This window comes from Molothrus aeneus, chromosome 11 (genome assembly GCF_037042795.1).
Source record: "Molothrus aeneus isolate 106 chromosome 11, BPBGC_Maene_1.0, whole genome shotgun sequence".
Classification (NCBI taxonomy): Eukaryota; Metazoa; Chordata; class Aves; order Passeriformes; family Icteridae; genus Molothrus; species Molothrus aeneus.
In genome coordinates this window covers 1,843,746-1,859,642 of record NC_089656.1, presented here as the reverse complement: position 1 = coordinate 1,859,642, position 15,897 = coordinate 1,843,746, and the positions used below count along the sequence as shown (strand labels likewise).

Here is a 15,897-nt window from a genome sequence, read left to right as displayed (position 1 = left end):
GTCCCAACTATCTATACTTTCCCCTATTTATATATTTTAGCAAACAAAGACATGAGTGTCCATTGGCTACAGGTTACATAGTTCTCTTATTACAGGTTACATAGTTCTGTTATTTATTAGTATTCTCTCTTCTATTGGTTGATGATGTCTCGCCTCTCCTGCTGATCACTGCCATGCTCTCTCTTTCTCCGCCTTTGTCTCGCTGCTTTCCTGCGGGCCGCTCCGAGAGTTGGTGCTCCTGACCTGCCCCTGCCGCAATTCCCCTTTACCCGCTCGGAGCTGATTCCACACAGTTACTGAGCGGCCTTGGTTTGTTCCTTGTCCTCGTGGCCGCTGAATGCTGCATTCCTCGTGTATCGGTGGAAATCCTTCTCCTGATCTCTGTTAACTTCCCACGGGGCTGAGATCATCAGAACATGTCCAGCCCCAAACCTTAACAAGGCAATGCTGCTGACCAGGAATTTGTGTTTCTAACAGCTGCACATCACTTAGAGCTTGTTGGCCGCTCTGTTTCACAGATTAAATCTCCCTCCTTGTTGATCAGGTTTGCAAGTTACAGAGATCAGTCAGCAAAGTACATTTTCTTAACAAAATTTTACATACTCCACATTTTATGAGGAGTAATGCCGAGGCATAGGTAGGATATGATTAAACTCTCCATGAGCTCTTTTGAGTGGAATCCTGCTAGCAGTGGGGTTCCCATGAGGGCTGGATTGCCAGTGGTTAGGCATGGAGTGGTTGTTGGAAGTATTTTTTGTAGGCCTCCTATTTTTCCTGTTCTCTGTTCAGGCTATGGATAACGGACTCTGAGCAGAGGAGTAGCATTGCTTTAAAGAATGGGTGGGTTGAGATGAGGAGGAAAGCTGCTGGGGGCAGGTTTACTCCTATTGTGACTATTATTAGGGCGAAATTATTTGATGTGGAAAAGCCGTGTTTAATACAGTTCTCTCTGAGGCCTCACGTGCCGGCAAACGGTGCTGAGGGGTCCCCAGGAGCGGCACAGCGAAGGGCGAGGGCGGCGTTGGTGCACACGGGGTGGGTGCGAGTGAGAGGGGAAGTTACGAGTGCTACCGACCTTGCCGGCTTCGAGCCTCCAGCAGTGCAGTGCAGTGCAGTGCAGTGCAGTGCAGTGCAGTGCAGTGCAGTGCAGTGCAGTGCTGCTGTCAGCCAGGGCTGAGAGAGGCAGAGACGCGGCCGGCACCAGCACCCAGCCCGAGCTCGGCACCGCAGCCGGGGCCGCTCCTCAGGGCAGGGCGGGGCAGGGCAGGACCCGCCCCGCGCGTGCGCAGCGGCAGCAGCGGCCATGGCGCGGCCGGGCCGGGCCGGCCTCAAGGAGCAGCGCTACGACCGCCAGCTCAGGTACCGCGGGCGGGCACGGACCGGCATCGCCCGGCGCGGACAGGCTCCGACCCAGCGGGGAGCGGGGCCGCGCCTCCGGCGGCCCGCGGCGGGCACGGGCCCGCTCGGCGCCGCGCCGGGAACAGGCCCCCGGGGCCGCGGGGAGCAGGAGCTGTGTCCGACCGCCGGGGCCGTGAGGGCTCCACCGGCACACGAACAGTAGATATGCAATAAATTAACAGGATATATTTAGGGGCATATATATACACACATATATATGCATACATAATCTCAAGTGTATACACAAAGGGGGATAGCGATACATAAAATATATATATACACGTAGGTACTTATGTACGTTTTTATATAAGATATATAGATTATTTGTAATATGTTTGTTGTATAAGTACATAGTATATAAATATATAAATATGTATATTCTAAATATTGATGTTATGTATATCTCTCTGTGTATATATGAGTGTATAAAGGGGGTGTGCTGAAAAGGCAGAGCCAGGCTCTGCTCCGGGCCCAGCCATGGCCCCAGAGCCACGGGCAGGGCCTGAGCCCAGGAGCTGCCCCTGCCCATGCCCAGAGCTCCTGCCCTGGGCAGTGCCCAGCCCTGAGCAGGTGGTGCACAGAGGCTGTGCAGGCTCCTGCCTGGGGGTACTGCAGAGCCACACGGACACACTGCTGTGCCCTGGGCTCTGGGATGGCCCTGCTGGAGCAGGGAGGTGCCACCAGAGCAGCCCCCGTGGGCCTCTCCAGGCTGATCCATTCTTGGGTTCTGTGAAAGGGCAAAAAAGGTCCGAGTTACCAGGTTACCCGGAGTTAGGGCTGTCTGTCTGCAGTGCAGCTGTTAAGTTTCCACAAGGAGCCGCTGGAGAGGGTCCTGTGGAAGGCACAGAGAGGATCTGGGGTCTGGAGCACCTCTGGTGAGGAGAGTCTGCTGGGAGCTGGACCTATTTGGCCCAGAGAAGAGAAAACTGAGAGGGGATCTCATCAATGCAGAGAAATATCTCAAAAGTGGGTGTAAGAGGGTGGGGCAAGACTCTTGAGTGATGCCCAGCAGCAGGACAAAGAGCAATGGCCATAAGCTAAAACACAAAAAAATTCACCCCAACATGAGGAAGAATTTGTTTTCCTGGAGGGGGCAAAGCCCTGGAGCTGATGCCCAGGGAGGCTGTGGAATCTCCATCTCTGGGACATTCCAAACCTATCTGGACATGTTCCTGTGTCACCTGCTCTAGGTGACCCTGCCTGGGCAGGGCTTGGACTGGGTGACCTCCAGAGCTCCCTTCCAACCCTAAAAATTCTGTGAGTTACTACCCCAGTGAAATCATCAGGACGTGTGACCCAGGACTGTCCCAGCCAGATCTCAGCCTCAGTGCTGTTTTCTGGGGGTCTGAAGTACCAGACTCAGCAAGACTGATTTCTGTCTCCTGTGTGTTTTTTCAGTGTCTTGTACGAGAAATTTTAAAAAATACATATAAAATTCTATTACTTATTATAAAAGTTAGGAAAAACAGAATGTTCGGCATTAGGACAAAATTTGGGCAAGGACTGCTTTAACCCATGCTGGGTTTTGAACAGTTAAAGTGTGTTTGAAGAGAAAGAGGTGTGTGCATGCATATGGTGTAAAGTTGGAGAAAATGAGATGTCAGAGAAACTGCTCTTTGGAAAGTCTCAGTTTTCACAGTAAGTTTCTTTAAGGATGTTTATTTTGGTTAGTGCTGTTTAGGTCCTCAGCAGTGACTGGACAGTAGCATGCCAGCCCTCCATTTGTCCTGTTGTTGTTGTTGTTGTTGTTGGTATTTGTTTTTATTGGCTGTGCAATCTGAAGTTAAATAGCTTCATTGCCTTTTGGTTTCCCTCCCAATTCAGACTGTGGGGTGACCATGGCCAAGAAGCGTTGGAATCTGCCCATGTTTGCGTGATAAATGCAACAGCAACAGGAACTGAAATACTCAAGAACTTGGTGCTGCCAGGTCAGTAGATATTTCTTCTGTCTCTTTTTTGTGATCTGTCTGATAGCTTAATGATGCCAAGTTATTCATAGGAGGTTTTTTCCCCCCAAAGGTATTGGTTCGTTTACAATTGTCGATGGGAATCAAGTCTCTGGAGAAGATGTTGGAAATAAGTAGGTTTTTTTATTGATTTCAGTTACAAATTGACAAGTGACAGAGTTTCATAGGTAGTTCCATCTCTATATTTGCTAAGAAGCCCTTTAAGATTCTTTTAAAAGCCACTCTGTGTTTCTCCAGGTCTTCTGTGGGTTTGGAGGTTGGTGACAAACAGCATGCACAATCATTTTGATATTAGTTGCTAAATTATTTTACTTGCTGGGTTTGGACCTTACAGGTCTGTTTGCTTCACACATCAAGTTTATAAGGACAATGCTCTACTCAATATAAAAATATTGAAAGTTAATTTGTTTGATGTAGTCTTGGGCTATGACAGTGCTAGTGTTTCAGTGTGGTTCAAATATTTTCCCTAATTCTGGTGATGCAGATGACTTAATTTTCACTAGTCATTGTGCAACTGTGACTGCTAGGCATTTATTAGCTTTCATAGCTTTGAAAGGCTCTGTGCAGCAGGGGAAAAGGTAAGAAAATGTTTGCAAATCCTGTAAAAATTATTTGAATACTGATTCTTGATCAAGTTCTGTTATGGTGTGCATAGATACCTACAGGGGTTATGTGAGGGGGAAGGATATTCCATTATATGAGGAAATCTGAGTCTTTGATTAGCCCGGTGAGAAAGACCCTGCAGCATGAGCCTGTCTTCTAGAGAAGTTGGCATGTTCTGTATTTCACATTTATAGCTTGGGAATTGAAAAGCTTTCTTAAGAAACTGTTTCTGAGGAGAATACAACAGTGGTGAGAAAAAGCAGATTTAAAGGGGAAAGTAGTGTGTTGTGCATGAGAGCAGCATATTCTGCAGAACAAACTGTAACTTCAGTGTTGTTTTTTCTTCAGAATAAAAATTCACATGTAATTTCCTCTTGCCTCTTTTTCAGTTTCTTTCTACAAAAAAGCCATATTGGTCAGGTAAGGAGTTAATAAATGTCAGTTTACGTGTATTGAAAGCATGGAGGTGTTGAGTATTTAAACATGGTATTATGAATAATGCTAAAATCATATGTGTTTAGGTTAAAGTCTGTTTATTCTTTAACAGAATTCCCCGTGTTTATTTTTAGTTGCTCATGAGTGAGAAGATAAACTCAATTGTGGCAAGATTGAATAGAAAAAAATGAAGAGCTTATGATTAAAATCTATGGAAGGATGAGGTATAAGACCATTGTGGTTGAAGGAGTAAAGCTAAGAGTAGAGAGGGAAATGGGGAAAAAATATCACAAAAACAGAGAGTACAAGAGGCATGGATAACTCCTGGAAATTCTGTAATGAATCTGGAAATTAGGAAATAGCTGTCTCACAATTTGTCTTTTTAAAATGATATTACAGAAAATGCTCTCAAACAAAGTGTCTGCTATTATGGGATGCATTTTTGCTTCAGATGAGCAAGGCTTGAAGTAAGGAGCCTTAGCTTGTAAATGAGCTTTGTTGTGGGGTGTTTTCTGGGGTTGTTTTGTTGGTATTGCTTGGTTTGGCATTGTTAGCATGTGGCATTTTGTAGTACTCATACACTGTATAAACTACATTTCATTCTGATTGCTCTAAACAGAGTCGTGCCCAGAGTGCCATGGAGCTCTTGCAGGAATTGAATAGTGATGTTTCTGGAAACTTTGTTGAAGAGGTTTGTCTTCCTAAATTAGTACTATGTGTGTATTATACAGTGTGATAAAAATGTGAAATAACAGCTGTGTGATAAAAATGTGAAATAACAGCTCTGTGCTGCTTTGTGATGTTGCAGTTTAAATAGATTCAGGATAAAACAGCATTGGAGAAAGATAAATCATTTGTATGTATTTCAAATGAAAAATCACTTCATGTATTTCAAACACTATTTTGTAACTTCATCTTCATTTTATAACTTTCACTTAACACATCACATTCAGCAGACTTGCTCTGTACTCAGAAATTTTCAGTGTTCCCTGACATATATTTCCCCCCTATTTAGAGTCCAGAAAAGCTTTTAGACAACGACCCTTCCTTTTTTAATCGGTTTAACTTAGTGGTCGCAACACAACTGCCAGAAAGGTAAGAATTACCTAAGATTGAATTACCTGTTTTCATTCAGTTGTAAAAGCAGGTTTATATATATATATATATATATGTGTGTGTGTTTGTGTGTGTGTGTGTGTGCACATTTATGCACAGGTACTTCCTTGCAGAAAAACTTAAACAGAACAGAACTCTGTCATTGTGAAGGAAAATTACAGCCAGTGATGTAGGACTCTGCAACACATGGATCTAATCCTTTATTTCTATCTCACAACTCATTGAAGCTTTTTATTTGATACTTGGAGCATTTGGGAGGGTGGGATGAGACGTTAGTAAGATAATGGATGAATATTTTTCCAACTCACTGTAAATTCCTGTATGAAATTGATCACCTTACGTGTTTAGGATCATGATGATAAAGTTTTCTGAGAGGACTCTTTCACAGAGTAACTGGTGCAGGAGTTAACTCTACAGTCAGATGTTGTCTCCTGTAGATCTGAAAACAGCATGGTTTTCCTTACAGTACATTGTTGCGCCTGGCTGAAGTTCTCTGGAATTCCAACATTCCTCTGCTGGTCTGCAGGACCTATGGACTGGTTGGTTACATGAGAGTTGTGATTAAAGAACATACAGGTTAGAGGGTTTGCTGAGGTAAAGACTTCTCTGGAAGGTTTAAAGCTTCACTAACTTATGTCAGTTTGGGGTTTTTTGTTTGTCTTTTTTCATCTTGTGATACATTTAGTATTTGTTAAGTCCTAGGTAGTTTGCATTCTTTTAGGAATGCATGGGGATTATGGACTGCAACAAATAGTAAAATTGGAGATTTTCCCGACATTATGGGTGACTTACACAGAACACTGACTTTGAGAATCAAGCAGTGAAAGTAGCAGGTGATCCTGTATTTGTGTAGCTCTGTTTTGAAGGCCAGACATAATGCTGAGAAATGAGTTGTGTTGTTTTTTCACAGTTGTTGAATCTCACCCTGACAATATGTTAGAAGATTTGAGACTGGACAAACCCTTTCCAGAACTGACAGAACACGTTCAGGATTACGACTTGGAGCATATGGACAAAAAGGTTGGTGTGTGGTGTGCACTGTGCTGCCCAGGACAGATGCAGACATACAGTGCAGGGATCCTGTGAAAATGGCTCCTGGCAGATGACTCTGGTGCCAAGTCTCATCTGAACAGAACCAACTCTAGAATCAGTCACGAGGAACTATTTTTGCCTCTGCTCCAAATGTTCCAGTCTATTTAAATCTTAAGCAGGTGGGGGTCTTAGGAATCAAGGAGTATTCTTGGACAACTTGATCTTTTGTTAGATTGAATACCCCCTCACACCCTCTTGTGGAATTTGTTTTTTAATTTTTATGGTGAACCTACTGTTGCAGAGCTCTGCACCGTGGGTGGTTGTGCATAGCATGAGTTTCACTCCAGAAAAATATTGGAGAACTTGGCTCACCCTTTTTTAAATAAAGTAATAATAATTTGATAATTTCTTTTATAGTACTTAAAGAACATTTTGGCTGAATCAAAATCTGGAACATGTCGTGTGTCTTTAGAGTAGTGGAAAGGATATTTGGAGATTACATTAAAAATAGGTTTTTAATTTGTTTCCTATTTTTTATCTTTTCTCATTCTGACAAAGATTTCTCCACTGTTCAATTACAGGACCACAGCCACACCCCGTGGATTGTGATTGTAGCCAAGTATCTCACAAAATGGTTCAACGAGGTATGTTGCAAAACTGTATTAGTACTATTATTATTCTGTCTTTTCTGAAGCAGTTAATTATTTCTGCAGTGTGTAACATAAAAAAAAGGTGGAGTCATAAAAAAAAATTACTAACTGAAATACAAGTGAATGTGTGAGCAGTAGCAGACTCCTGGAGTTCAGCAGTCTGAACACAGTAAGCTTAGTAGTAGGCATTTTAAAGACAAAAATCTCTTTATGTTTTTTAAATTTAGAAAAGTGAACAGTGGCCTAAGAGTTACAAAGAGAAAGAAGCCTTCAAAGACCTGATTCGGCAAGGTAATCCATGTCCCAGGGGTCCCTGATTCCTGCTGGCAGAAATAGATACAAGGTGGCACCTGAAAAGTAATCCTTAGTTCTCTCAAGTTTAATTTATGAAAGATATGCTGGTATATACTGATTCTTCTGCTAAATGATTGCTTTGTACAGGTGGATCTTAAGATGCCAGATTTGCTTATAAATGTTTGTTGTCAATGTTTGATCCTGTCTAAGATCCAGAGTATGATTTGGGTGGGAGCAAAGGCCGTAAGATAAAATTCTGTTAAAAATGTGATAAAGAGGAGAGCAAATGGCTTTTGACACTGGAATTGTTATTCTGCAAGTATTTGGTGTGCCCACTGACCCATCAGACACTTGGTAATCATTCACCTCTGCATGGCCAGGTTCTGTAGCACTGACTGCACTGTAACCAGTGTGTGAATGACTTCATTTTGCAGGAGTTTCAGTCCAATGCCTTTTTAGGGTACTACAACTCATGTGGCATTTTTATGATCTATATGCCTTAAATTATTGTAGCAAAACACCATTGACTGAATTTTTGGTATTTCCTTACTTGAAGATGTCCTGTGGGCAAGTTTGAAGAGGTCCTTATCCCCAGGCTGTGAAAAGGAGCAGATCTGATCCATAGGAATTACCTTTGGTTATGTCAGATTTTTAGTGGAGGCCCTTTCTTGGGCTGGCTCGATCTGTGGATGCATAAGTATTTGCCAAATTTGATCCAAAAACCCCAGCAAAACATGATTGGCATGGGAAGGAGAGTTGAATTGTTAATTTAGTGCCTATGAAGCTTCATTACATCCTTCTTACACAAAAAAAAAAAACCACCCAGTGCTTTTGTGCTGAGTAATTTCTACTTAACATTACAGGAAAATTAATCATATGTAGAATTTAGATGAATTTAGCTTTATAATTACATCTGATCTTTTTTCTTGTGTTTTATTTTTCATTTTTTTGCTGGTAGCTGATAATGCCACAAATACATCCACAGCCAGTCTGCTCTGTTAGTAAGACATAAATCATGAGATGTAATTCAAACAGTTGTGTGTTTTAATTTTTTTTTTCAATAAGGTATCTTAAAGAATGAAAATGGCACTCCAGAAGATGAGGAGAACTTTGAGGAAGCTATAAAAAATGTGAATACAGCATTAAATCGTACAGAGGTAAAATAAACATTTCTGTGATATAACTGAAGCAATTTTACTGCCTCATTTTCTCAGAATATATTATTCAGTTTTAGGACAGAAATTCCATTTGTAACACTTGTATTTAGCTAAAACAGGATTAGTACAATGTTAGAACTGCAATTGTGTAGTTAAATAGACCTAGACTAGCTGGAAATGTAGCTTATGGAAATTCTCTTACTCCTTTGCTCTTGCAAGAATTCTGCATTTCCCTTCTGCAGACTTGAATTCAAGTCTAGAATGAGTCAGCAACCAGAGTGCATCAGTGAGTTCTTGTCTGACTTCTACAGTTCAGTCTGTAAAAAACTCTGAAATCCTGGGTACAATTGCAAGGATTTAGGAGTGAGAGGTGTGGCTGATACCAATTTAAATACATTGGTGTGAGAGAAACTGAGAGCACTTACTGAAATTGTGCTGTCTTGAAGCCAGGGGCTGTACTAGTTACTCTCTATAGAACTGAAAGGCTGCATGGGACTCCTGATACAATAAATTCACTTCTTTTCTCTAGAAAAAACTTACTACAAAATTCCCTTCATAAACTGGTCAAGAATTAAAAGCATTAGAAGTGATGTTTTCATTGTTTCTTAAATAATCCTGACCTCATAACTTGTGGTTAAAAATTAAGCTCTGATTTCTTTAGTTTCTCATCTGGGGTAAACTGCAAAGGCTACATGGGGCAAAAGGACATTCTGTGATTCTTCTTAGATTATGTTCTTTTGTTTTGAACTGTGCTGATCCTTGCTTGGATGGTCATGTTAAGTCTCCCAAGAAAGCAGCAGGTAAAACTTAGTGCTGTCATCCAAGCCACTCCAAGACACAGCCCAGGATGTTAATATTTATTTGAGTTTATGTGCCAGACTGACCTGCAGCAGTTAAGGATTCTGACTAACTGACTTCTGTAGCCCCATGCCCCTTCCCTGGCCTTTCAGCTGCTCTGCCCCACCAGGCAGGTGGGCAGTTACTGCTGCAGTTCTTTAAATCTTCTCTGTCACAGATGGAAGTCAGATGAGATTTTGCTTGTGACATTGATCTTGCTCAGAAGCATTGCCTTGCTCTTGGGCAGGGCTGCTGTTTGAAGTGTGTCTGAGCAGCACTGCCTGTGTAGGATTCAGAGATTTGCTGTGAAACTCTGAGGTCACTTGGAGTTGGCTCACCTGTGTAGTGAGTGATGAGATAATTCAAGAAATCAAAAGTCAAAGAATTACCAACCCAATTTATTTATTTTCATAGATTCCAAGAGGCATTGAAGAGCTTTTTAATGATGATTGCTGCCTAAAACTAACAGAGCAGGTATGAGTAGTTAAAGGTAAGACTGAAATGTAGAAAAAGCATTGTATATAACATCTGTGTATGTGACTGTCTCCTGTGCTTTTTGTAGTCATCTTCCTTCTGGATTTTGGTTCGAGCTTTAAAAGAATTTGTGGCAAATGAAGGGCAAGGAAGCTTGCCTGTCCGGGGCACCATCCCTGATATGATGGCAGACTCCAGTAAATTCATCAAATTGCAAAATGTGTAAGTAGACAACTCCTTGAGGGAGCTCACTACCATTCATGTGGCTTGTATTTTGTCTTTATAATGTGAAACAAACAAAAAATAAAGATTGCCTTCAATGTGGAGTTGATGGCTTTCTGTTGTAATTATTTACTTCTTCATTATTACCAGCTACCGTGAAAAAGCAAAGAAGGATACTGCTGCTGTGGGGAGCCATGCTGCTAAATTGTTACAGTCCCTGGGCAAGGTGAGTGCAAACCTATGCCCATTCTTGTAATGGAATTAAGTATCTGTGAAGTATCTGCTTTATTTATGAATTTGGTTTGATTGTATAAAAGTAAAATGCGTACAGGGATATACTCTTTACAATTTAAGACTGGGGTTTTTTTTTTTGGTACATTAGTAACTTGTTATTTCACAATAAATATATTAATATATAAGTGAAAGTAGGAATTCTCTGGCCATTGTGTGTACTGGAATGAGTATATTCTCTCTTTTAGGCACCTGAGTCTATTTCAGAGAGAGAATTGAAATTGTTCTGTGAGTATGCTTGGATTCTGTTCTGGGTTCATGCAAATGATCAAAAACCAAAAACTTTTGAATAATCATGTAGTTATTAAGCAGTAAGTCAATATTTGAATTTTTTAAGTAAGTACTAAGTGGTTTGCATCCCTCATTTTCAGGAGAAGTAGCAGATGTTCAGCATCTCTCAGGAGTGAGTCTGTAAAGGTTGGCTTTAAAGTGATGTATCTTTTCACTCCAAACAACAGGGAGCAGCTGCCCTCTGCTTTCTGTGATGAGTACCTGAGCACTCTTGCTCATGCTGGGGTACTGGTTTCAGAGTGTGGGCTCTGCAGACTTGAGGCAGTCTGCAAAGCTGTAACTCAGCTGGTGGCACTTTGGGCTGTGTCTGTCCTGGATGTGTACATGTCTCCAGCAGCAGCCTGGCTGAGGCTCCTCAGAGCTCCCCTGAGGAAAGCTCCCCTGTAAGCACAGAGCCTAGAGCGTGCTGCCCTGCATTGGTAAAAGCATTTGGGAGCCTCCCAGTTGCTCCTTTTTCAATGCTGGGTTGTAATTGCACCGTGGGTCGATCCATAGCAATGATACTGGAAAAGGACCTTTTCCAGCCCATGGCTGTGCTGTTAAAATACTAATTGAGAACATGTGAGGCAGTGTTAGATGTGGTGGAAGATGGAAAGAACCATGTTGATTTGCAGCCTGGAAGAGGGAGACATGCTGGCTGTGACTGATGAATTGCTGTGGTGTAGCTGTTACATTAACCTTGCAGATCCATAGAGATTCCACATGAGCACAGAGGATTTCCCTATAACTCTCCTGACCCTAGACCCAAAGGTAGTTAAACAGGCTTTTATTACTGCCAGCTGAATAGAAACAGGGAGGTGTTGAATGAAAAGCTGTTAGGCTGTGGCCTTTCCCATGTCACCTGGCAGTGAGACAGAGCTGCAGTGAGCGGTGGCACTGACGGGCCCTCTCTCCTGTCCCCGTGCCAGGCAGCAACGCCGCCTTCCTGCGCGTGGTGCGCTGCCGCTCGCTGGCTGAGGAGCACAGCCCCAACTCCTGCAGCAGGGATGCAATCAGTAAGTACTGCTGCTGGCCACTCACCTCACTGCATTTCCAGCTTGGAATGGTTGGGTGAGGAAAACAAAATGTAAGCTACATGTTCTGGTGCGTTATGGAGTTTTATCATTTGGAATGTCACAAAGTCTTCGGTGAATTAAAATCAATTCTTAGTGTAAGGAATATGTCTCTCAACTACAGTTGTGGAGATTTAGGTGTAGAATGTTGAATTCAATTTGATTTTGAAATTTCAAAAGTGACCTTACAGATGGATGCATATTTCAGCTTTTGTTTTCTTGTGGATTTTACTTGTAGTACTCTGTAAATAAAACACTGAGTTTTTCAAACTTCTCTTTTCTGTACATCAGTTATTTCTGACAGAGCTGAAAAGGTGCTTTAACCTGACCAAATAAAATAAATATCTTGACCCCTTTATCTCTTTAGGATGTGAACTAACAAACTAGTTACTTGATATTGCTTTCTGCTTTTTATATTGCCTTTTTTTTTTAGAGCCAGATATAAGTAGCAGTTAGTATTTACAAACTGTGCTTGTGGTAAGGGATTTAAGACCTGTTTTATAATTACAGTCATTACAGATAATACTTAAAGCATGTCTTTCAAATCCTAAAATTATAACTAAGGAATACCCATTTAAATTAAAGCACCTGCCAGAATTGAAATGTGAGTTTCTTCACAGAATAGTTTATATTAAATACATAAAATACGGTTTTGTCATAAATTTTGGAGGCAAAATTGTGTATCTGACAGCTGTTTGATTAAGGTTCTGTCATAGGTTGCATTCATTAAGGTTTCTTTCTGCTGCAGATTTTACTATTTGTTTTCAGGCAATTCAAAACATTGCTGTTTCCATTCCGTCTGCACCAGCTAACCAGTTCTCCTGCTGTTTTCAGTTTCCCATATGGATAACCCTGACAGTGAAATAGTGCTGTACTTGATGCTGAGGGCTGTCAATAGGTTTTACAAGCAGCATGGCAGATACCCAGGTATGTCAATACCAGTTACTTCACATCATCAAAAAGATATAAAGTCCAATAGTTACTGTAGTTCAAGTTATAAACTGCAAAAACATTAGTTGTGGTTTTGTTTCCATAGTAATACAGCTTTAGGAATATGAAAATTAGAGTTTTTTCTCGTCAGGAACTTAAGGAAGTTATCTGAATTGGTATCATTAATGGGTTGTTTGGATTATGAATCACTTCAGCTATGCAGTAATTTGTCTATCATAAGAAGCATCAACAGAATATTCAATTATTATTTGTCTAGTACTAATAACACAGTAATTTGCTTAGAAACTTTAGGAAAACAAACTATTTAGGCTGCCATTTAAACCTGACTGTGATGTTACAGTTGTGTGATGAAACAGGTGATTTATTTTCCAGGTGTCTACAACTACCAGGTGGAAGATGATATTGGAAAGCTAAAATCATGCCTTACTGGTTTCCTCCAAGAACATGGGCTGTCTGTAGTGGTGAAAGATGACTATGTGCAGGAGTTGTAAGTGTTGTTTTTGAGGTGTGGCTCTGTTGGTAGAACTGCTGGGCAGTTGGTGACTGTTCCTTTCCTGTGCAGTTGTCGCTACGGAGCTGCCGAGCCTCACGCTGTTGCTGCCTTCATGGGAGGTAAGGGTGACACAAAGAGCAGCTGCTCAGCCACAACTCTGCTGCCTTCATTACTCTGGCCTCTCAGAGCAAAGGCTGCAGTCACACATAGCATAGGGCACAATCCTCCCCTTCATTCTCCAGATGTGACCTCTTACAGTACATATAGAGTAAGTGAATGCACCGAGGGTTATAATCAGTAAAATAAATAAACTTCAAAAACAATCAGCTCTTCAAGCTTAAAAATGTGTTAAGAAATTAAATGCTGGAAAGAGGCTTAATTTTTTTAAAGAAAAGTGATAATTATAGTAATTTTAAAATTAGTGCAGTATATATCTTCTTTTAACATAGTACATATATGTTAAAGATCTATGAAATATCAGTAGCCTTGGATTCTTACTTTCATTTGACCTGCAGATATATTTTAATGGATGCCCCAAATTGATACATCAATTCACTTACCTTCTTTATTTGGCTTCATGCAGTGCTGAAGATTTTGTATTATATTCTGTATATGTAGGAGTTTTTTTCTGATAAAGCAAAATTTGTTATACATAAAGGTAATTTCTGAGGAAGTTACAGAATGTTTCTTACTACAGGAAAACTCAGAGGGAACACACTGAAGTGACCCTTCAGTTTATTTTGCAGTTAAATTTTACATGATTTTTTTTTTAAATTCAGCTTCTCTGATGAGAGAGGTCGCAATTTGCATGGGTCTGTCTGCTCACCCATTTTTATTCTGTGTGTCTGTACATGGAGAGAAAGTGTATGCAAAGCTAACTGCTGAAGTAGTAGCTTTCTGATCTTCTTTTATAGTGGAAAGTACTGAAGGGCATTTTTGCCTCCTAGGACATTTATCAGGCACTTCTGAAATAATTCCAGTGTAGGGACTTCTAGATAAGTAACATTATTTTACTATTGTTTAAATATGACCTGCTAACTGCCTTCTGGTTTTTCTTCTCTTTTGCAGGAGCTGCTGCACAGGAAGTTATCAAAGTCATTACAGGGCAGTTTGTAATTTTTAATAACACCTTTATTTACAGTGGAATGTCACAGACTTCAGCAACTTTCCAGCTGTAGGATAAGGTCTTGACTTCAATGCCTCCAGACGCTGCTGCTGTATTTACAGTTTTTACAGTATTTACCGTTCTGTAAATACAGTGATGTTCTACCACTGACTGGACTGTTCTGTTCTGTATTACCTGCCAATTAAAGTTTCTTAATTTGTAATTATCTTCTTTTTGTTGTTGTTGTTTCCTGAGGACAAATAAAATCATACTATATCTTGACAGTTCTTTAAAATCTAAATTTTTTTACTCACCTCTGAAAGAAAAAGGCAGTAGCTGTTTTTGGCAGGGTAAGTGGCATTTGCAAATTGGCTCACCTCATTGGCAGCAGAACTGCATTTTTTCTTATAAAAGCTGCTCATCAGCTTGAGTGGGGAGAAGGCACAAAAGGATGAGAGAGGCTGGTGGAGCTCTGATGGTGTGAGGATCCAATGGTGCAAAGAGCTGGAAGGTGAAATCCCTTTTCTTGAGTTCAGGGTCATTAAGGAAAGGGAGGGTGTGCCTGAGAGCTCAGTTCTGTCAGCCATATTCACCTAGTAAAAGGTTTTTTTCCTGCACCTGTGTGTGTGTGGCCAATGCCAAGGGATGGCAGCTCTTTCTGTTGTGGGGGCATTGCAGCCTCCAACTGCAGAGTATGCAAAGTGAGCTGCATTGAAATGTGTTCTCCAGGGCTCCGTTTGGGGCTGGTCCTGGTTAACATCATTATTGATCATCTGGAGGTGGGCACTGAGAGCACCCTCAGTAAATTTGCAGATGCTCAGTTGGGTGGGAGTGTGGATCTGCTCGAGGACGGGAAGGCTCTGCAGTGAGACTTGGACCGACTCGATCAATGGGCCAAGGACAAGGGCCTGAGGTTCCACAAGGCCAATTGGCACATCCTGCAGGTCACCAGCCGCCTCAGGGTGAGCCAAAGTGTGCCCAAGGGGACAAGAGGCCAATGGCACCTGGCCTGGATCAGCAGCAGTGTGGGCAGCAGGAGCAGGCAGCGCCTGCCCCTCTGAGCTGGGCACTGCTGAGGCCACACCTCGAGTGCTGTGTCCAGCTCTGGGCCCCTCGGGAAAAAGGACATTGAGGGGCTGAGTGTGGCCAGAGAAGGGCAGCAAGGCTCATGAAGGCTCTAGAAAACATGGCCCATGAGGAGTAGCTGAGGGAGCTGGGTTTGTTCAGACTGGAGAAGAGGCTCAGGAGGGACCTCACCGCTGTCTCCAACTCCCTGGCTGGAGAGTGCACTGAGGGGGGGCTGCTCGCTGCTGCTGGGCCTGCACTGAGAACCAGAGGAAGTGGCCTCACCTTGAGAGGAAATTCAGGTTAGATTTTAGAAAAAACTTTTCACTGTTCAGGAGTTCAGGCCTGGGAATAGGTTGGCTAGAGAATTGGTGCAGTTGCCATCCCTGGAGGTGTTAAAGAGGCCTCTGGATCTGACACTGGCAAATGGTTCAGTGGTTTAGGGTTTGCAGTGTCAGTGCTGG

The 15,897-nt window shown here is 42.0% G+C and overlaps 1 protein-coding gene across 2 annotated transcripts; it reads left to right on the top strand.

Annotated features, from left to right (window-relative positions):
- The first annotated feature begins 1,268 nt into the window (after window positions 1–1,268).
- NAE1 (NEDD8 activating enzyme E1 subunit 1) lies at window positions 1,269–14,650 on the top strand. Of its 2 annotated transcripts, XM_066557585.1 has the most exons (20): window positions 1,269–1,359; window positions 3,223–3,326; window positions 3,418–3,478; window positions 4,358–4,388; window positions 5,023–5,094; window positions 5,419–5,498; window positions 5,986–6,095; window positions 6,430–6,539; window positions 7,133–7,195; window positions 7,429–7,492; window positions 8,561–8,652; window positions 9,904–9,963; window positions 10,052–10,185; window positions 10,336–10,411; window positions 10,665–10,704; window positions 11,676–11,762; window positions 12,654–12,746; window positions 13,143–13,257; window positions 13,333–13,382; window positions 14,332–14,650. In XM_066557585.1, exons 1-20 carry the CDS (start codon window positions 1,304–1,306, stop codon window positions 14,439–14,441), a joined length of 1,608 nt encoding a protein of 535 aa, XP_066413682.1. In that variant the 5' UTR covers window positions 1,269–1,303; the 3' UTR covers window positions 14,442–14,650. The 2 variants fall into 2 exon arrangements, with proteins under 2 accessions (XP_066413682.1, XP_066413683.1); XM_066557586.1 differs by lacking the exons at window positions 1,269–1,359; window positions 3,418–3,478 and having other exon boundaries at window positions 3,241–3,326.
- Window positions 14,651–15,897: the final 1,247 nt, after the last annotated feature.

What these genes read in the sequence shown, in the direction of transcription:
- NAE1 (XM_066557585.1), top strand. Translation starts at nt 1,304, where the DNA reads ATGGCGCGGCCGGGCCGGGCCGGCCTCAAGGAGCAGCGCTACGACCGC. An exon ending in CGCTACGACCGCCAGCTCAG is followed by an intron (nt 1,360 to 3,222) that starts GTACCGCGGGCG and finishes CTCCCAATTCAG; the next exon opens with ACTGTGGGGTGACCATGGCC. An exon ending in GAGAGAATTGAAATTGTTCT is followed by an intron (nt 10,705 to 11,675) that starts GTGAGTATGCTT and finishes TCCCCGTGCCAG; the next exon opens with GCAGCAACGCCGCCTTCCTG.